Genomic DNA, 22,483 nt, shown 5'->3' with positions numbered 1-22,483 from the left:
AGACGAAGCAGCTTCTGAAAAACCTGGAAAGTGAACCATATACTCCTGAAGGGAAGAATTTAGAGAGCACAAGAGCACAATACAGAATGCACATGACTGAAAAAAGTGTGTGTTCTGTGATTTTTAACCTTATAAAACCATAAATATCAATAGAAAACCTCTCCCTCCACAAGAACTCTACATCAAATTCACAAAAACATCACATGTATGATCCAAATGGTCCATGCTGATTTTAATGAAACCAAAAGCCTGAACCATCAGACCTCCCATCACTCTGGGTCTCCCTGTTTGGACTGTCGAGAGTTGTTCATTACACATACAGGCACCAATAAACATAACCATTTTTGAATGGTATGCAAGTTATTACAGTAGTGTATTTCCAGTGACTGACTTGAAGGGAAGGAAACAGGGGAAAATGCTACAAGATTAATTTTCTGGCATGAATTCACTTGGTTAAAATACAGGAAATATTTTTCCTCACTATTTAAAAATACAGGGGAAAATCAGAAGAGTTTGGCTACCATTAGAGCATACCTCAGCACCAAACCTGAGATTTCCTACCATGGCAGTAAAAAGCATTGTCTATGAAAATGGTTAGTTCACAGAGAGAATATCCTGTTCTTCAGTCAAGATACAGCTTGTGGGATGCTTGGCTTCTAGAAGAGATGCAAAAAACTCCTCCCATATACCCCCAAAAGGGGCAAAGCTTGCTGTTGCTTGTTGCAATTGGACAGCAATATTCAATATCTCTTTTAATATAACTTCAAACAGGAAGAGATGAATTTATTTAATATGAACCAAACAGAAATGTTTCCATGAAATGCACATTTTATTGCTCAATATTTAATACTCTGAGTAACTTTGAATGTGCCAGGAATAGCAAAGCTCACTTATTTAGCATTTGTGCTGTTAGACAAAATAGATATATAGATGTGTGTGTGTGTATATATATATATATATATATGCACAACTGAACTAAATGAAAACATGCTTCTTTAAATAGCTACATTCTCCCCTCTTTGCATCTATGCTGATTCCTGACTATGTTAATCTGATTTTATGGAGTACTCAGTATTGATCATTGATTTGTAGAGATAAATTCAGAACTTGAACTGAGAAAAAAACCCATGTGGGATGTGGGCCTGCCTGGAGCTGAAGGCAGCTGGTGATATCTTAAAGGTGAGCTATTGCCCACCTGGTAACTCATGGGAAATTACTTCTCCTCGAAGACAAGTGCAATGTGCATGAGAAGGGAACAAGTTGTGCTGTTGCTTCCAGGCAAGACAGAAATTTCTAGTTTCACTGATTTTAGAAGCAAGAGCTTTCTGGGGTCTCAGTTGGAAGGAACCCACTTTAATTTCAGCTTACCCCTACACTCATTCACTACTTCCGCTATGGTGCCAGGAAAAATTATAGAGGAACTGCTACAGGAGTTCTGTATCATCAGGAGATTCTCCTAATGCCCAGTTCCTTTAAATACTTGTACTACTAAACAATTTGTGTCTTACTGCATTGCCCACCCCTCTTCCCCTACTCTTATATTTTCTCTTGGTCATTAACCATCTTTGTTCATCACTTTGTATTGACCATGGCAAAAATCCATAGGCTTTTGCCAAGTGTGCAAAAAATTTGTAAAAGTGTTTGTTCATGTCTCTGAAAGACAGAACTGTCTGTCAGCTGTTCTGGGGTACTCCTAGTTTCTCATGGCCAGCAGTGAAGTCCTTCAAAAATCAATATATGTCCCCCACGAATGACTCACTCTTTCACGTTTTCTGCATTTAGATTAATATTCCTGTCCAGGTTTCCATTTAAGGGTTGGTTATGGATTGCCTCCTCTGACATTATTGTCTCCTATGCTTAGACTGACATCAGCTACTCTCTACAGAAAGAGTGTCAGGTCCACATTACACTGGAATACCCCTAGAAACTTAGAATGATGAGGATAAAAGCCTACAGATACCTGACAAAATACACAGCAGAACAACGGTTCTGCTCTTTCAGATCACTGTTCCAAAACTTGTTTTTGACACCACGGTGAGTACTGTTGCCCTGAAAAAAAATTTGTAAGACATGCCAGGTTTTTGGCACTTTGTGCAAGTATTCTGGAACCAGTTTATACCAGGTTTTCCTGACCATTAGCAAATTTTTTATCCATTACTTTCTGTGGAGTCAGGGTCTTTGTCACATTACCTTTTCCAGCAGTTTTACCAGACTAACAGAATTCCCTTTTGCTTCTCTCTGGGGTGATTTGGAGGATTTTCAATTTTACATGTAAGTGCTCATCTTCTTCAGATATGTTATATTCAGCTAGAATGCCAGTGAGCAATCACAGTGACTTTCCTGTTTCTTTCAGGTACTGCTTTGATTATTGTCTTTCAATTGAAACCAGAGCTTGGGTGAGTAGAATTCTTCTAAAACAACTACAGTAAACTTTAAGAGATGGCATCTCTTATTGCAGGGGTTGTTTGTTGATTGACTGCACTTATTCACTGGTTTCATCATGATTTCATTGCCCATCTGCAGTGCTTGGTTGCATCTTTCCAGTCTAATTTTGCTCCTTATCAGTGTTGCACTGCAGCTGACTCTATAATCCAGCTGGTATCAAATTAGTCATTGATCTAATAGCATAGTTGCAAATATAGCAATTGAATGCCTGGCAGCCTTCTGCATATCTAGAACACTAAGAATCTTTAGATTTGCTTAAACCTCATTATAGATATCTACTTCATTAAAACATTAAATTCACAATGGTTTCAGACACTATATTTTTAATTTCAAAGGTAACTGTGATATTCAATCTGGCTGGCTGCCTCTTTTTGTCAAGAACATTTTTATTTCTGCTTTTTCTGTTGCCTGTTACACTACATATGTTGCACTGAAATGCCAACATTTTCAGCCAGTCTGCATCTGCCCTGCTTCATGGGTTCCTTCAACTTACATCTATGTGTGTGTTCTGGCACTTCTCTGAATAGTTCTCCCACTGTTTGGAGACATATATTAGATTGGTTTTACCCTAATGTCTTCCCTCTGAATGGGAACTGTGTATTTCACAAGTGATCCTGGCAAAGAGATACAATTAAGAAATGTTTCATGTCTACAGTTACACATGGTTGCTCTAGTTCCTGGCACCTAACCACATCCTTGTTTTTTTTTTTTTTATTTTTTTTATTCTGGTTTTGGTTAAGAAAACCTTTTATAGCTTTTAATTTACTTTTCGTTATTTGTATCCCTCTGACCAGTTCTTCTTAGAGGCAAAGAATTATATACTCCTGCTGAAAAACCAAAATAATAGCAATGAATTTTTTTAGGTAATAAAATGGGATCGCAAGACTGTCCACTTCTCACCTCTGGTGGTGTTTATTTGATCTTTCAACACATGATAACAAACTAAGAGATCTTAGGAATTCCTGTTCTTCCACCTAAATAGTAGACAGAGTAGAATGTGTCTGGATGAAGGCCATCCAAAAAATAAGCATGTAAGTCTCAATACATGGTCTGCTTTAGAAAGTTATCACCTGAAAAATTCTGTATCTGTAGTAGCTTTTTTTTTGAGAAAATCAGTGGGTAAAGTAGAGATAATCAAACTCCAGTGCAGTCAGTCAAAATCTGGATGTATCACAAATGAGTTTCAAACTGGAATGTTGCATAAACATTACAGAGTGGTACAAAAAATACCCTCTTTTTGTAATATCAGAATGAATGGTAAACTGAGAGGGTCTGATCTCCATAGCTTCTTTATCCAATCAGTGGAGAAAGAGGTAAGAGAGAAAAGAGTTCTCCTGAAAATATTTCAGAGTACTTAACAAGCTTCTGCTCTGAATTACCCCTTAGAGAAACCTCATGACAGGGGCTGGCCTACTTTTCCCCCATATTAGTTAAACTAGTCTTCACAGATGACTCTTTGTCCCAGTGTACTACTGGGGAAACTACAAGCTCTCTGTAGTTTTACCTGGAGCTTGTGACACAGCTGGCACGTGTCCTTCACATCTGGAATAGCACCTGTCGTTCCAGAGCAACAGGATGTGAAGGGTACACACTCTTTCCCCCAAAAGCATCTCTTCATAGAGCCAACTTCAACATTTTCAGTTTCACCATCACTAGGATTCTATAGCAACCAGGTTTTTTTCTGCAACAGCACCCACAAGAATTTCAGAACCATAGTTATTTCACACTGGCCCCAGGAGTTGGCTGCAGCCTGCCAAGATCCACTGGACCTGATGCAGCCACAACTGCAAAAATTATGAATTAAATTACAGTGATTGCTTATTTTACCTTGCTAGAAGGAGAAATTTGTGCAAAATGCTGTAGCTATTTTTAGTTCAATGTATTAAAAGTGTATATGCACAAAGTAAAAATATCACCCAACCTTAAGTATGTAAAAAGGTTACAAATATATACACATAAATAATTTATATTGAAATTTTACATATTTTCAATATATAAATACAGTCTATAATATATATTTATAAAAATAAAAATACAATACATATATAAATAAAAATTCAGGAGATTATAAACTGGTACACTTCACCGCAACTTATTTTTTATCATTTAGACATAAATTCATTGACTATATTGCCACTGAAAGTTTATGGAGATTTAGTGAATTTGGGTTTCATATAGAAAACCTGCCAAAAAAGCTATTCTGCAGTCATTTTTTTTCTTTATTTTTATGAAAGAAATATAACAGTATTGATTATTTTTGAGGCATACTGATGAGGAGTAATTTGGAAAGAAAATAATAGTTCCTGTATTATGTTTATGAAGTAAAACATCATGGATAAACCATGTAGTTCCTATGAGTTTTTTAAAAAGTAATATTTTCTCCTGAACTATGAGGTGGAAAAATAGGGAAGTCTGTTAAAAATTGCAAACTAACTTGAGGAATAGAGTAATAATGTTATTTCCACCTATAATTTTTGGTAGTGATTTTTTTATCTTCATTGCTTTAAAACAGATGGGTACACCAAGCTGGTAAAAAAAATCACTATATCCACACACAGCTTCAAAAATCATATTGTCATTGTGTTATTAACATTCCTCATTCTACCTTATTTCAATACATTAACTGGAGAGACCAGCGGAAGGCAGCCTTAAGGTCTCACTGCTTAGGACCTTATCTTGCTATTTTATAGCAGCAAGGGCACAAACATGGAGCATGTGGAGTTGACTAAGATGCTTGACGTGATGACTGTAAATTGTCCACATTTTGCAGCTGTAGTAAGGAATGGTGATGACAGCTATGTGGTACACATTTACTTTTGTTTGAAGTTGAACGCCTCTTTCATTCTAGACACACTGCTTTAATCTCCAAAAAGCTGTGCTGGCTTTTGCTATGAGCTCAGTAAATACTTCATTGCTACAATGTGAAGTTCATCGTCAACGTCTTGGTGGGAAGAAGCAGGAGAAACCCGCTTACTCTTGGGAAGTGCATGAAGCCACTTCTTGCAGAAATACGGGGAGTCTGCTCCGTAGAAATTATAACACTGTCTTTAGAAATGCATGTTTACATTTGAAATATACCGTGGAAGCAACCAAGAAAATGTAAAAATATTTTTCACATTCTTTTTGCATTCAGTTTCTAGATGTTTTAATTCTGTAGATATGGCAATTGGTATTTTCCTATTGTAATTATGTAAGACATTAAAACTTAAAATTTCTCCGCTTTAAGTAAGAATTTTTCCAGCAGTATTTTTATTTTCTGCTTTGTAAGATGCCAAATTTGCCAGAATTAGCAAGGAATTTAATCCCTGCTAATTTTTAAATTTAATTCCTTACATGAACATATGAACCACAGAAGAATGAACTATTGTTGTTCTAGGATGTTCTATGTTGTTCTAGTTGTTATAGGATGGGTCTCAAAGGAATTTTTACTCTGTTCTCCAGTGCAATTGAAGTGAAAATACTTGTGCAGAAAAATGTAACAAATTTCATCACCCCTTGTAATAAGAGTGGGAAACTTTGCTGTGCCAGGTCCTTAAATCATTTAGTTCACATTGTAATAGCAGTCAGTTAACTGTTATTTGGTATATCATACATTTTTGAGACTTCTCATACAAAACACGATTTTCCTACCTAGTGGAGAAAGTCATAGAGGTTCCTAATCTGTTGGGGGAAAAAAAATCCAGCCTAGCACATGAAAATCACTGAACTTCATGAAGAACAGTAACTGAAGCCAGTTCTGTGCAAGGTCGCTTTACAATACATGACAGCTAAAAGCATACTACAGTGTAAAAAGCAAAAATTAACTTCCACTGAGGCATGTATCAATCCATGTATGTAGACATAGGTACAGACATACTATTATAGAAGTAATGGAATACACATGCTATTGTTAATGAGTATAGACATTATTTAGCAGAATAATCTTTCTCCTTTTTTTTTAACATATTCTTTGTCAGATAAAATAAAAGCTTTCACTTTGGGACATAATTTGCTAATAGGATTAAAGTAATTTTTCATAAAGGTGGTGATTTTTGCAAGGTAGCCTAAAAGTTGATTAGCAAACTATAATGACTATTCTGATTGCAATTAAAAAGCACTTCCAAATGGGTCAACACACCTAAGTGCTATCTGCAGTCATTTAGATTTTAACATCATGGTTATTACTTATTATCAGGCTGCACAATGAGATATTGATTACTTTTAACCTTTAGAGCTCAGAATTCAGGAAAAGTCAAGGAACCAGCACAGCCTACTTTTCCTGTCTAGTAAACTTATGGCCTTTAGTGGAATTCTAATGATTCCTTTTGGCAAGGCAAAACTGAAATTAGTTTATTCTTTTGGCTCATGCAGAAATGATGACATACCTAAAAATACTGCATACATAGCAGATTTGTAGTTACTCCCTACTAGAGGCTCAGTCCTGAAGTGTGCTGAGAGCTTCTTCTAAACTGACAACCATCATTTTCTTCTGACTAAAACTGACTGTTTTAGCAACTCCATGCAGACACTGATGGGTTACCAGACAGACAGAAAGCATCCTGGACTGTGCAGAATATGCAGTTTAGGAGCAAAAGTCTTCACATTTTCTAGTTTATAACCAATCCCCTAAGCATATTGTCCAAATATATCACTCTGCAGGCTGTTAATCTTTTAAGAAGTTTTCTTTATATGGAAAATCTACTTGAAATAAGACTGAACTACAATGCAGCTTCAGTGGGTACGTGGAACTTGCTTTAAATGGAACAAAGTAATCCAATTAAACTAATCTGGTTTACAAGTTAAAATGATACGAAGAACATTAATTGATCCTTATAGGCTGCTGCTATTTGAGCTGTCTCTCTGTTTGCGCAGCATTTGGAACCGCTTTGCACATTTGTATCCTCTAATAGCAGAGAACTCAGGCCCCCCAGTTCAGGAGAATTATGGGCAAGAGAAACATATAACTGTTATGTGTTAGATTAATTTGCAGAACACTTGGCATTTTATTGCCAAGTAGTCAAATTGTTCCAAGTTGTTCCGGAAGGTTGTTATTAATAGTATGTTTTCTGAGGAAAGTTCTGTCTACTTTTGGAACTGCATTTCTGTTGCCAAGGAAACTCCTTGAAGCACAGCATTCTAGGAGCACACTGCTGCTTTTGTTTGCCAGTATCCTATTCATATCATCTAAGTAAGCACTTTACATACTTTAGCCTCCAGTTTCAAATGTTGGAGTCTTTATGTATTTATATTACCATGTTAAATATAGTTTGTGCTACTTTTTAAACTCAGGGACTCCAGTAAGATTATTTTAACAGTTGCATTAAAAACCAGTTTTTTGTCGTTTTTTTTTTCTTTTTTTTTTTTTTTCACAAGTTTGCAATAAATTAGTTTTAATTTGAATAATAGCTCCATAGGTTATAGCACTAGTCCTTAAGTGTTAATTATCTTTTCACTCTGAAATTAATGTAGTCATTTCCTACTGACTCTTCTACACCATTATTGAAGTGCTGAGGAAAACATGTCATTGAGTTCTGAGCCAGAACTGTTGTTGTGATTAATCCTGGTCACATGGCCAATCTCTGCCAAAAGGAGATCACTGAAAAAAGGTGACAAAGACAGTGATTTCCTGTCAGCAAAGAGTACGACAGGGCTGTCTAGAAGTGATGCAAATGAGGGAAACTTTCACCACGGTTTGTTTGATCCACTCCGGGCCACAGCACACTGAGCCAGCGAGAAAGGCACAATGGAGCAGCAGCACACCCAGAGGAGGAAATTAACTGCACCTTCCAAGCAAGGATAGAGCTTCCAGCAGGGAAACAAAAACTGCTGGGAGATTTTTTTTCCCTCTCAACTTTTTTAGAAATACATCCTTAGTTTTTGATGTGCATTTTTGTGTTATTTAATACAGCGGACCACTTCCCCTTGATGAAAGAGTTCAGCAGTTAACCTGTTCAAAAGCTGTATCAAGTAAATGCTTTCAAAATCTTTGCACTACTACATACAGATCTTTTCCCATCTATCATAATCGTTGCTGAAGAGTTACTAGTAAAAGACTTATGACTTATGCAGTTTGTATTAAAACCACCATACACTGCTTGTAATCAGAAAAAAAAATATTTCTTTTATTTGATATTTTCAAATGCTTGGTTAATTTTGTTCTGAACATACTAGCAATTTTAACAATCATACTGTACTTATTTAAATAGGGTTTTAATCTAACACAATTAAGTTTTGCAATTAATCTTCAGAGGAAAATGGAAAGAATTATCATTAACTTTTCTGCTAGTATCCGCACTTCTAATCTCAACAGTTCCCGTAAATACTGATTTGCCTCATTTTTGAGCATTCAAGGTACAGAATTACTCAAGTTTCTACTAAAGGGCTAATTAGCAGAGTTTAAATTCTTTGAGTTTGATCCTCCAGTAACAGCATATGAATACAGCTGAAGTCAATGCAAGTTCTGTGTACTTAGAGCTTATGAGATCAGGCTCACAGGCAGTAGATTAAAATGAAATAAACATGATACACTTGGCATCAAACTGAGCTGTTATAGAAGTACCAAGAAGTAAGAATCCCAAACATGGAAATATTCCTTTTAGTTTTTTCTTAATTAATAGCTAAAGCATCAGAGGACAAATAATCTGTCATCAATTCATTCTGTTACTGCCATTTTATCAAACACTAGCTGATTTTCAAAATCATTACCTAGTTTGGGGCTATAGAGCAGAAATCATTTAGGCCTATGTTCTCTTTTAAAAAAAAAATCTATGAATGAAATCTAGGAAGTCTAGAGAAAGTAGTATATTCATATTCAGTGTTACAAAAATATGGCTGTACTGTTCCTATTATAGGGGCAAAATAAAACCTAGTTAAAGAGAGATAATAGGGATTCTAGTAAAAAAATCTGTAGTTCCTAATATATTAGAAAAAAAAATTAAGCTGAGAGTTGGCTTAAGTGTATATTGCCTCTGAAAACAGAGTACTGTGAAAATACTCTAATGATGAAAATATATTTCATTATCCTATATACAATTTGAGCATTTATATATTGTGTTATGCTGCTTTAATGTATGCTTGCCCCTTCTGAATTACCTGTTTCATCATTGCTCCTTCCCATTCACAGACTCCTCAGGGGCAATGATTACTGTTGGTAATAGTGATACCACAGCAGGTTCCCTGGCAGGGGAAGCTTGCTGAGCTGGCTCTGAGCTGCAATTACTTGTCAGCTCAGCAACGGAGAAGGGAGATCTGTGGTTTCAGGAGAACCCACGAAAATGCGGGGAGTGCAATTAGCAGGTTCACATTTGAAGCTGTAATTGATAAAAGGAAGCTAGAGCAAGAGCTCAGTGTGTTTTCCTAGCTGCCCAGATGACTGAGGAGTGGCAGTGGCTGCCTGGGCTGTGTCCCTGCAGAGCAGCACGGCTGCGCTCCCTGGGAGTGCCGCACGCACACTCCATCATTCACCGCTCTAAAACAGCCTCCCAGTAAAACGGGTGCCACCACTGATTGCAACAGAGGTTTACTAGGCTAGTTTTATAAAACTATTAATACTCTTTCGGAGGACATGATTCGTTGTCACACAAATCTCTAAAATTAGGGATGGTAAAGACCTAGTGATTTATACGGTATTTCCTTTGCTAGATCAGAACTGTTTCCTCAATTACATTAGCTAATGTTATCCTTTGTCTACTTTTAAATGTCTGAAATTATCGGGCTTTCAACACTTTGAGAGGTTGCTCACTGTGGTGTTCGGGCTTTTTTGTTGTTGTTTTTGGGTGGGTTTTTTTGAGGGTTTTTTGTTGGTTTTTTTTTAAGAACGATTGCTCTAAATGCAATGCACTTAAGATTTTTACATTACCTGCAAATATTCCTCCTGCTTTGTGGATGCTCCTGAGTCATCTCTTATGCAAACTCCATGTCTCTAGTTAAAGCTTTTGTTCCATCCTTAGAAATTTGCTTGCTGCTCTTACTAGAAAGGTAAATGCAGTGAATATTCACTGCAGGAGGTCAAGGAGTCTATTTCTACTTTTCTTCAAGTGGTTTTGTAGTGACCAAGTACCAGATAGACAGTTTTGAGATAGTGGCTCAAATCTGGTACAGTAGCCTGTGACCTCCTGGCAGAAATTGCAGGACAAATAAGCTGCCTCTTATTTGGAATCAGTTCTGCTATACAGGCTGCAGATTCAGCTACTCTCTGTCATACAAACTTTCTGCTTTCAGAAGTGTCATGCCTATCATGGTTCAGAATTTCATAATATTAAGAAAATATTCCCATTTTGCATATATAATATTAGCCTTTTTCTACCATATTATACTGCACATATTATTAAATTGTTGCCCTTTTTTACTCTTCTCATCATGCACTATTATCCCAGCCTTACCATCTATAATTATTTTTAGGAGTTACATTTGGAAATCAGAAATGGAAGTATACTAAATAGGATCTAAAATACTTGAACTGGCTGTTTAATCTTTGTTCCTTTTCATACTGATAGATGGATTGTTACCTTAAAATTTATGTTTATCAATTTATTTTTTTTTTGTATAGGACTAAAACTAGCAGTTAATTGTATGGAGAGGGACTAACTACCAAAACACCTTATTTTAGACTCACAAGAAATTCTTCACTAATTTCTGACATTGTTTATTTCTGAGCCTGGCCAAGGCCAGGTCTGTAAATGTGTGATTAAGTTGGATGAAGTACTTACAAAGTTAGGAAAATGACAATAGCAAAAATAAAAAATAATTGTCAGAGCAAGAAATGGAGGCCAGTGAATGACACTCACTCACAGCCTAAAATAGTTTAGATGTGAACTATATTTGCATTTATAAACATATTTTAACACAATGACAATCCCTTCTTGCTGGGCATTTTAAATAAAATAACTACAATAAGAAAGAATAAAATGAAAGAAGACCATGAAGAAAATAGGATGCCAAAGCAAGAAAAAATTATTACATTTAAGTAATTATCAAATCACGCAATCACAGAAGAAAGAGAACAACTTCTATTTGACCTTGAATGTACCATTTATTTGATAAGAAATAAAAAAAAAGCTAGAGGGTAGTTGTTTCTTGTCATTATAGTGTTGCTGATTCTGTGGTTAGTTATTAATTTTATTTTTTATGATTCACAATCTGCTCTTTGAAATATGCCATATGCTCAAAGCAATTCAAGGATGACAACTGTCAGAATTACTCCAATAAAAATTGCCTAAATGAGGAAGATTTACTGCAGCCTGATATTTCTGTCGAAAGCCCCTCCTTTCTTTCCCCCACCACCCCTCAGACCCGTAGCTCCTCAGACACACAGTGAAGCCTGAATCAGTTTTAGGATCAAGTCACACATTTTGAGGAAGTTCTTGCAAATACTATCTATCTAAAAGAAATAATAAATCTTCTGGGTTAAGGCTGTTACAGCAAATAAAAGAAACCATGTGTGTCTGCATGCATGTGTGTATATATATATATATATATATATATATATATATATGTATCTATATATATATATGCTAGAATTAGACCCTATAGCTTCACCCTACAAGTTCAAAATCATGTTGCTCAAATCACAACCAAGTGTGAAGACTTAACATGACAATGACTACTTTATGTATAACTAATAAAAATTAAATTGGTAGAGTCCTGTATCCTGGCAGCAGCAAACCAAAATCAAGGCAAATGTCTTTCTTTCCAGATGAGGTCTGAAAGGTGGATAAAAATCCAGCTGAAAGCTCCAATCAAAACACATTTTGTTAACAGTTCCCATTTCATTTTTTTCCTTCATTTTGTTTCAGTCTATTTATTAATGCAGTTTCATTTATTTCTATTCATCTTGAAGACAAATCTTTGTCCTTCTATAGAATTACACCAAATAGAATGTGATAAAGGGAACTTTCTTGCAATTATGATGTCGGTGCAGCCTGTCAGTGCACAGGGGATGGAAATGAGGTTGGGGACAGGGAAGGGAATTCTAATAGACACCATGATACATACAATGAACGCAGCGATATCCTGTGAGAGAAAGACTTGTCAAGCTAATCAGATCTTCTATAGCTAGGTAAAGGCAGTAACGGTACTGCTAACCTTGTAAAGATGCTGCTGCTGCTCCTCTGACATCATCAGGTCATGGCTGTCCATCACAATGGATTCCATGTCAATCAGCCAATCCCAGAGCTCCTGGTATTCTGAATCAAAGTCCAAAAGGCTGTAGATAAGGAACAAAATGTATTATGCATAAATACTCTGTAGTTGTTAAAATCTTGTATTAGAATAATATATTCTTGAAAACTCATGATGTTCCAAGTTATATTTCTAAAGAGACATTCTGTATTTATACAGTGTGGATGAAAATGAAGACTGAAATCCAATTTAAGCCAGTGCCATGACCTAAATGCAGCAGCTGATGCCAAATCCTGACAACTGTTGGCATACTGCATTTGCTTCAAAAATTTTGAAATACAAATCCCCTATAGGTATTGTTTAATGTTTTTTTACAGAGCTGGGTTTATATTGAGCACATTTTGCAACAATTACCTTGATATAGTTCATATGAAAATATTATTTACATCAAAAAATTACTCAATCCATTCAGCCACCCCTCTCCTGTCTATCTGCCTATCTTTGTAAATATCCTACATTTATTTTCATGGATGAGTAGCTAGCATTTCAACTTAACGCCTTAAGATAGGCTTGAGTGAATATGGTAAGCCAGTGAGAACTAAGGCCAGATACAGTATTAGACAGGTGTTCCCTACAGACATGTAAGAAACAAAGGTAAGGACAGGAAGTCAAAACAATGAATCCTTGAATAGCCGGCAATCATTAAAATTCAAAGGAGGATCACTATGGTTTTCAACAAAATAAATCATTAGAATAAGGAGCTTAAAAGGATTAATGTGATTCTCTATTGAAAGCCTAGTGAATAAGTAAAGCATAGATTCTTCTAAAACACTGTGATACAAGACAGAAAGTACATGCTGAAAAACTGCACATTCGTCAAATAGATACCTCTTGAAAAGGGATCTTCAAATTTGCAAAATTGGAACTAACAAAAGCCTTGCCAGTAGTATCAAAAAACTCCCAGACTGATCAAAGAATAGTGCATGTTCCACTAAAGCTAATTTCTCCAATTATTAAGATCTTTTTTAGCAACCCCATTAAAAAAATTAACAGTGTTTCAACAGAGAAACAATAAACTAAACATGCTTTTAATGTCATTAGTACTACCGCAGTTTTATTATTAACTGGAGTACCATGCACGTGGTAATTTTGAAAGCTTATAGATAAAGTTGTGACAAGTAAAACTGTCTTTCCTCACGAAAGCAGGCAAGGGAGAAGAAAGCATTTCCTTTCTGTGGTATTATTTTCAACAAATTGACAACAAAGAAAGTATTGTACAATGCACAGGCGCTGATTCCTGCTTCTGAAGTAATCCTCTAGTTTAATCCACTGTACATAGTATACTTTTACTTGATCATTTTTGAGGTACACTTACTCAAAACTGCTTGCTGCCCTGAGACTGTAAGCAATGTTACCATAAAGAAAGAAGAGCAAGCACAAAAGGTCAAGTTACTGTTACTGAAATATAAGTTTCATTTGGTGTTCAGGGCTTTTTTTCTGTTTCAGGAGGTATTTGACTCAGATATCATTTGGAAACTAAAAGAGAACTAAACTCCATTTTGAATTGTATATTTGGCAGTGTTACTGAATCTTCATTCCTTCTTCAGAAAGCAGTATAACCATTCTGCATCTTCAGTATCTACTGCTCCTTTTCTTCTCTTCCATCTTAGCCAAATATTATTCAAAGACATGAAACTGACAGGCAGTCATTAAAACATATGTTTTATGACACAAGATGTTAGGTTTCATAACCTGTAAATTGGTACAGATTCAGTTGAACTTGGATAGCTTGTACCAGTGAAAATCCTAAATTAAGATATGAAGGTGATGTGAAACAAAGCCTAGATACAGAATGGCATGGGATGCCTTTGGAAAATGCACTAGGAAGTGGACTTGGATTTTTCTATATTATGCAGAAGAAGTGCTGGATCCAAATACTGGCTTTGTGTCTAAAGATCCACATCTTACTTATAGTCCAAATTGGTCCATTTATTTATGTATTGAAATGAACCCATCCTTTAAATAAACAGAAAAGCACTTTTCTTTGACCTTTATAAAACACAAATAAGCACGAAAAAACAGCTGAACATTTTGATTTCAAAATAATGTTCTAAAGAATTCAACCCAAATGAAGAGAGAGAAAAAAGATTCACTGGAAAAAGCCCAGTAAGGGATATAAGATACAGGATATTTGCTTTATTTCCCCACTACTTTCTCTTTTTGTTTGGGGTTTTTTGGTTGGTTTTTTGGTTGGTTTGTTTGGTGTTTCTTGGTTTGTTGGTTTGTTTGGGTTTTCTGTTGAGATTTTTTTTTGGCGGGGTCTGTAGTTTTTTGTTGGTGGTAACTTTTTTGTTTTCTGAAGTAACATCAGCCATCTGGGAGCAGTTTTAAGTGACTGTCTATGGCAGTTATTTGCCTGAGCCTGAAGATAGTGAAGTCAGCTTAGAGAGCATCATCAATATTTTTTTAATATTATTGCAATACATTTTAATTGTTTCAGAATATCTCTGATACATATATTTTAAAAGCAGCTTTTTTTTTTTAAAATTAATGTCTTGCATCTAAATGGATTAATTTAGCGATCACTAATAAATCACTGTTTGGAAAGGATGCAAGTTACTAAGCTGCTAAAAAGATATTCAGAAAAAATCAAGAAGTTGTAGGACTAGAGAGAGGTTAAGATTAAAATGTATCTGTAAGTACTTCTGTGGTATAGTTAATATTTCTTTTTTATTCAGAATCTACTTTTCTTGAGCTTAGCAGATCTTTCTTTCATATCACCACAGGCAGAACCAGGGAAGGCATGACTTCTGAAATACTGATGTGTGTTAAAGATGCAATAATCATAGAAAAGATCTAATTTTGATTGATTATATGAATCCACCAAACACTAGAAAAGGAATAAATTAGTTAATCTGTTTATTGAAAAAGAAAAAAAAATCCTCCATTAAAAGTATTCAAACATTGCCAACAAAAATGCTATAATATTAGTTAAGGGGCAGGTAAAAATGGCTTCCTTGATGAAGTTTGTTGGCTAATAAGCTAAAACTGGTAGCTATATAATAACTAAAATTACATTAAGAAGTATATTTTGTCTTGGTAAACCAGGAATCAGATATGCAGAGTTGCATGTCTAATCCCTTGAACCCTAAACATATTTCTTAAAATGTGGACACCAATTTATTATTTTGAATGAAAATTCATGAGCACCTTTCTCATGAGAAAACCAGTTCGTCTGTGGCATTAATAAATAAAAAGGAATGTGAAGCTATTTCCATCAGCCTTTTTCCCCATGTTTAACACGCACTTCCAGTTTGCAGTATTACTTTGATGGCATAACTCACATGGCATTTAGAAGTACTGTAAACACACTGGTACACTTACCAAACAATTCAGCCAGACAATATGTTCCTTCCAGTTTCTGGGTCATAATTTTATGGAACTGTTTTCACGTGTTTTTATTAGGGAGATATAGGAGAATTCAGAGTTACCACCTCAACAGTTAAAACTGCCCTATGTTCTGCACACACTGGAAGCCTCCTCTAATGCATTTCTCTGAAATGAAGAGATTTCTATCTCTTTCTTTCCATGAAGGCCCAATACCCATTAATGACAGGATCTTAGGATCTGGCTTCAGGTTGTGCTGTCTCTATCTCTCAATAGGACCTACACGCACTAGTCTCCAGTTTTGAGGGGACACAGTATTTCCACCCAGACTTGCCATAACATTTTGCACCTGCCCTCAACTATTCTTAGGTACCTCTTACCTCCTGGCCAGCTGGTGTTCTCCTGCAGTGGATACTCATTCTTTTCCTTTGTCACTTCGGCCATTTTCATGCTAATACACAAAAACCTTCCCTATTGCTGTTTTAACAAGATTATTGTTTTGAAGGAAATCTCCAGTTTTTTACACACCCACTAGAATCACACTATTCTGCAAATACTAACCTACCTACCTCAGTTTAACTATTTCCTCCACAGTCATCTCCCAAATCTCCTATACACACACACACATCATACAAAAAATTCTTTATTTACAATAGCTCTTGTTCTCCCTGTGGATATTCTTCTTTTTCCTAGGTCAAACTTCCTCAACAGCTAATGGACAGATACCCAAATTTATGCAAATGGACCCTTCTCTGTAGAGATCTTGGTTTCTAGATAGGCCATGCTACTGTCGAGTTTCTGTCCACAGTTTTTATGCAGTAAGGAAATGTTGCATCAACTATATCTTTAAACAGCTGAAACTAATTTCCATTTTTTTCAACACAGTGCCTCAGATGGGTTCAACTGAACATTTTCCAGTTGAATTTAGTCCCCACTAGTTTCTGCAATGGCTGAATAAGTGGTATTCTACCAGTCTGATTCCAGCCCCTTGGTCCCCAAAGTCAGTGTTGAGCCTCTAAGGCCTGAGATGGCCTTAATGGCCCAGAAAAGTGGCCACAGCACTAAAAGGGTTAGAATTACTAGCAGATGACCATTTCCTGCTTAAAGCATATAATTACAAGTGAAAACAAGTGCATTTAAGAAATTGTTTGCTTATCACATATGGTGTGTAGAGTTACAAACTGGATTTCTCTGTGAAGCATAAAGTTTTCATTCCCTCCCCTCAGGAAAATCAAATGTCTGTTGATGTGTCTTACATCCTCCTCAATATTCCAACCTTAAGCTTTGCTCACATTCAATGATGGCTGCAAAATTAGAAGCTGGTTTTGAACATGTAGCCCTCAGTGTACATTTATATACAAATACACACCAATTCTGAACAAATTATTTTTATGGTTGGCACTAGCTGCGCTGGCATGTTTGAGAATCTGACAGATTTCTGCATATGTAATCAAGATCTCAGTAATCCTACATAATTAGCCCACATCAACTTTTCTAAAACAGTCATCTTTCTGTATAATAAGAGGGGATGTTTACAAGGCTCATTTATCTTAGCAGTTTGTAATTTAATAAAACTGTGTTTCCAAGACCTGAACATTGAGTTAACAATTGGAAAGGGGAGTTCTGGAGATAAAGAACTCATGAACACCTTTGTCAATGACTATTCTTGCATAGGAAACAAAAGTTCTACTCTATTTGCCATTTGCAAGGAAACTTCTATCAGGAAGAGGGAATCTCCAAACAATGAGCACTAGTAGGGTCCTTTGACCTGCTTTTGGCCCACATTATTATGATCCTACAGGTAGGTTCTTTATGAAGACCTTAAAGAAAAGGTCTTCTTCAAGAACTACAAGTTTCCTGGATTGTGAAGAAGAGAGGGCAGCAAAAACTCATTTTAGCAAATGATTCATTTGTTCAAAATATTAAGAAAGAATGCCTTTGCATGCGCATTTCTATATATGATAAACACATGTACCTGTGTGTTAACATTCATTAAAAAAACAAGTCAAGGAAAAACAATCTTAAGAAAAGGGAAAGCAGTTAAAATCAATGCTTTCTTGAAGTGCAAAAACCTGGATGTTTGAACTATAATTCTTCATATTCATATTTCCTAGTGTCTAGGAGAACAATGATTATAGAGGTTTTGCAGAGATCCTTTGACACTATCAGGTTCTTCCTTGGAAGGCGTTAAGAAAGCAAACTATAATAAGCCACTGGAGGAGAAAAGCCTAAAGAAAAATGACAAGTTATATTTTTTTTAATCCAGATAACAGTTTTATATTAGATAGTATTAGGTGTTTCCATGAACAAACCATCATTTGGATAAATTATCCAGAACCCATTATTTTTGCATCCATATATTAAAAAAAAGGAGACAGACAGAAACAGTTTTGCCCTGTCTCTTGGCCTAGGAAGAAAAATCCTGGTTAACTGGTAGTAAGAAAAAGTATATCATGTTAAAAAAACCCAACAAAACAGATCAGTGAGAATAAAACAACAAAAAGAATAGTTCCCTACCCATTACTTCCCACTGTGTGAACTTTTGACATATCAGCAAACTCTTCCTTTCGCTTGCTACTACTGTTGTACTGCTCACTGTACAGTTTTAAGGACATCTGTTCAACAGCATCTCTTTGTGCTTCCAGATAGCATAGCTGAACCTCAGCCTGGAAAAAGAAAACAAAGAGGGGAAAAAAACAAAACAGAACATTAAAAAAATAATTCAGAAAGAATACCTTTAAAACAAATATTTTCGGACTGCAACAGTTTCAGCCAAATGATTCACACCATTAATTTTCTCCCTATATGTGATAGTGAAAAAGGCTGAACCATTAAGTTAGAGAAGAACTACAGCGTAATCCCAAAAGCTAGAAACAAACTATTGAGGTTTCTATCAGAGAATGTGTTACATATTCCATGAAATGTATATCCAATCAAATGCTCCATAAAAATGTCTGGACATGAATAAAAAAGATACTAGAAACCCAGAACTGTGATAGAACAGCTAGATACATCTACTCTTATTTCATAAGACATAAACTCTTATTTCTTACAGGCTTCAAGATTGATATTGTTAACACACTGTCTGTGCTTCATAATTAATGAAAGACATATTGCTATAGGTATTTTTCCTTTAAATAGTAATTGTAAACAAACCCAAGAAAATAGGCATTATTCACATTCATCCTTCCTGTATCTGGCACAGACTGATTACTCAGCAACTTTAATTGCAAGGAAAAAGGTAATAAGTGAAATGTGCTGTTTTCCATCAGACTGTGCCTGTCCAGAAGAATGTGGAATAATACTTGGCATCATAACTTATTGAATAGACAGTTTATTTATTGCAGCTGTGGTGATCAGTATGCTTCTGAGGCTCAGAGAACCAGATGATACAAGGATAAAATCTGCTGTTTGTTGCACTTGCCCCTAGGAACAGCAGAAAGAACAGAGTGTAAAGTTCAAAAGCACTTTGGGGCCGATATGCCATTGTTTTCTTTTAATATACTTCAGTGAAAAAAAAACACATTACAAATTCTGATAATGCTTCAAAAATCGCTACTTCTGTGTAACTACATGCTTTTATTTCCATTAGGACTGGAATGCCTGCTTAAGTACTTGGTGCTGTGGCAAGCAAATGCAAATGGCACAGAGGAAATTTTGTATAAGGACACTCCTGTATTTTCTGCTGTGGGAGTCAGGGAAGTAAAGAGTTTATTTGTTTGCTGACAGCACAGCAGAGTTACCAATCTCTGGAACAACAGAAGTCATAAAGAGAAAGTAGTGAAAGTGCTAGACAGAAGGGTAGTCTGTAAAATGCAAGAAAAATGCAAGCAAGTGAAGGGAAACAGGCACTGAAGAATCTCAGCAGGGAAAGTCTGAAAGAAGGCTGGAATGTCTTTATAAGCTAGTGGTAATAACAGTTTCTATATTTGCTTAGGCCTTGCCTTGGTGTAATTTTTGCTGAAAAATAATGTGATTTGGAAATTCCTTTTAAAATTTCTATTCAAACTTTTATAGCTTTCTCTCTCAGCTGCTTCTTACAGTGAAATTAGTTATATTTTTCAATAAATCTCCATATGTTTTTGAGAAATTTAAAAACAAACCAACAAACAAAACAGAAAATACAGAAAATACAGAAAATGCTAGCAATTGTCCATGGGGATAAAAGATAAAAATCTTGACAAGTCCATGCAGGTCTTTCATTGTGCATTGAAGTGTAATTCAAGGCTTTCATACCTATTTTAAAATAGTGGAAAATTAAACCACAAAACTTAACAGTGAAGAAACATTATCTAAACTAGCTGGGACTGTCCAGTTAGAGTAAAATGTTAAGGTTTGAGAGAGCTATAAAACTATTCTGCTTTCTCAGAAGCTATACTTAAAAATACCATTTATATAACTCAAGAAACAACTAAGGCAGCAAATTAACTGCATCACCTTCCTGTTCCTCTTCCACCCCCAAGTACATTTTCCTCTGAACAGACAAACAGTCCACTTCCACAGTATACAGAGGTTCCTGAACAAATTTCCTTTTTTTGGAAGGATTCTTCACCAGTGAGGATAGTCTTCCAGCAGAGTATTTTGTATTGTCCGCATAAGGCTATGAATGTGTTCTTTTAATTTATTCTTCCCACAAAGCAGCAACCCACTGTATCATTTTAATTTCCACTATATTTGACATGACACATTCTGTCTAAAGCCCTGTTGTCAGTGACCAGTAAATTTCTAAAACAATTAGATCTATCAATTAAAGTCTGTGAGTGCTTTAAGCCTAGAGGGAAAATCTTGTGGAAAACTCAAAGCAAAAAAAAAACCCTTCCTTTCAGGACAGGTTTGTAAATCAAGATAAGTAATTCCTATTTTTTTAGCTATGGATTTTGGCTGGAGTTAAGTAGAAGTTCTGAGGTCTTCTTGGCCATTGTTGCAATCATGTATAGAACCTTCCTTCTCCCCTCCCACCCCAAGACTCCAAAAAGAGGAAATTCACTTGTAGCATAAGCTCTGGAACATCACACATCATAATTAAAACTGAGCCCTGAATTATATGAGCACAGGCTGTTTCTCAAATAGCACAACTATCACAATAATTTAGAAAGTTTTTTCCCCTTGTATTTTCTAATTCCCCATCCTAAAATTTCCTCTTTATTTTAAAATAAAAAACATTAAAAAATAAAGGCAGCAGCTTTTCATAAGTTGTTCATGCCCTGTTCTCTTGCAATGAGCATGCAAAATGGGAGAAGAAAAAAAAGTATTAAATAGAATAGTGGGGGAAAGGAAAAGCAGGATGCAAAGGGCAGGTAAATATATGAAGAGGGATAAATAAGAATCCATTATTTCTTCCTTGCAGCTATAAGGTCCTCTTGTACTGGGGAATATGAACTCCATCAACATCATTTTCTACAAAGCCTGAATACAACACAGTTTTTTCACTTCAGAAATATGATCTCTCTATAAATCAACTATTTTTATTTTTAAACCCAATTTCTATCTTCAACGTTTGTGAACGATTACGGCAACTCAAACTCAGACAGCGTAGAGTTTCAGATGGATCTCTCCGATTTCTTTTCTCTGTGTATTCATCTATCTCACTGTTGTACTTAAGCATTTTTTGTCTCTGTTATACTGATATCAACTGAAAATCCAAAGAGGCTTTGAAGACCCTGAGTAAGTATTGATCAGTTTAAGTCTCAAAAAACTACATTCTACAGAATCTGAGCTAACAGGTACAAGGCACAATATAGAAAAAAAGCACGGAGCACAAATATGCAATAAACCTACTTCAATTTATTTTCAACTTAAAATCTTTAGTGGTAATGAAGGGTTTTTTGCAGTTGGTTTCTTAGTTTTGCAGTATTCTGGGAGAAAAAAGTAACAACTTTATAAATTTCTAATCAAATACAGGAAAGCTACTTGATTTACATTTGAACCTGCATTGTGTGTGTTTTCAGATTGCCTGACAGATAGTTTTTATTACATAACACAAACCTCAAAAACAATCTCTATAAAAAACATACCTGTATGTACACAGATATCTAGCAAATCCTCAAAAAGTCTTCTGGGATATCCATAGTCCCAAATATAGCTAATAGAAATTAGGGTGGGAGGTAATCATTGATTTACTAGTAGTGCTCTTTCTTATAATTGAAATTCAGTTCCTTCTTTTTTTTATTTTTCACATTGAATATGTGAAAAATTGAACATAGAGGAAAAAAATGCAAAAGAATTATACTCAGCAGTAGCTTTGACTTCATGATCCTCTTCTAAGTGACCATTTTTGCAATAAAAAGACAATGAGACTTTTATGATGGTCTTGTTACACACTTGTAGAAGTTCTGTACATACTAGGATGGAGTGAGTTTAAAATATTCTGTTGTAAATTAAACCAAAATATTTCCAATAACCAAATGACAAAATTCTCTCATTTTTCTGAGCCTGCAGGAACCAGCCTTTGAACAAGAATATGAAAAAACTGCAGTCATGGGGAAAACAGAGAAAAAAAATCTAGACCAGAGCTGAATACTCCGTTCTAGTGATTGATTAATAATGGTAAATA

General features: G+C 35.5%; 1 protein-coding gene across 5 annotated transcripts in view; it reads right to left on the bottom strand.

Annotated features, from left to right (window-relative positions):
* AKAP6 (A-kinase anchoring protein 6) overlaps positions 1-22,483 on the bottom strand; it is a 258,093-nt gene that overhangs the window by 63,149 nt on the left and 172,461 nt on the right. For all 5 annotated transcript variants that reach the window (XM_015631792.2, XM_015631791.2, XM_015631795.2 and 2 more), the window contains 2 exons: positions 18,448-18,596; positions 12,508-12,628 (listed from right to left, as the gene is read on the bottom strand). In XM_015631792.2, coding sequence (XP_015487278.1) covers positions 12,508-12,628; positions 18,448-18,596 — 270 coding nt within the window. The remainder of the gene's footprint in view (positions 1-12,507; positions 12,629-18,447; positions 18,597-22,483) is intronic.

The sequence above is a fragment of the Parus major genome, chromosome 5, assembly GCF_001522545.3.
Source record: "Parus major isolate Abel chromosome 5, Parus_major1.1, whole genome shotgun sequence".
In the NCBI taxonomy this organism is placed as follows: domain Eukaryota; kingdom Metazoa; phylum Chordata; class Aves; order Passeriformes; family Paridae; genus Parus; species Parus major.
This window is presented reverse-complemented; position numbering and strand designations above follow the sequence as displayed.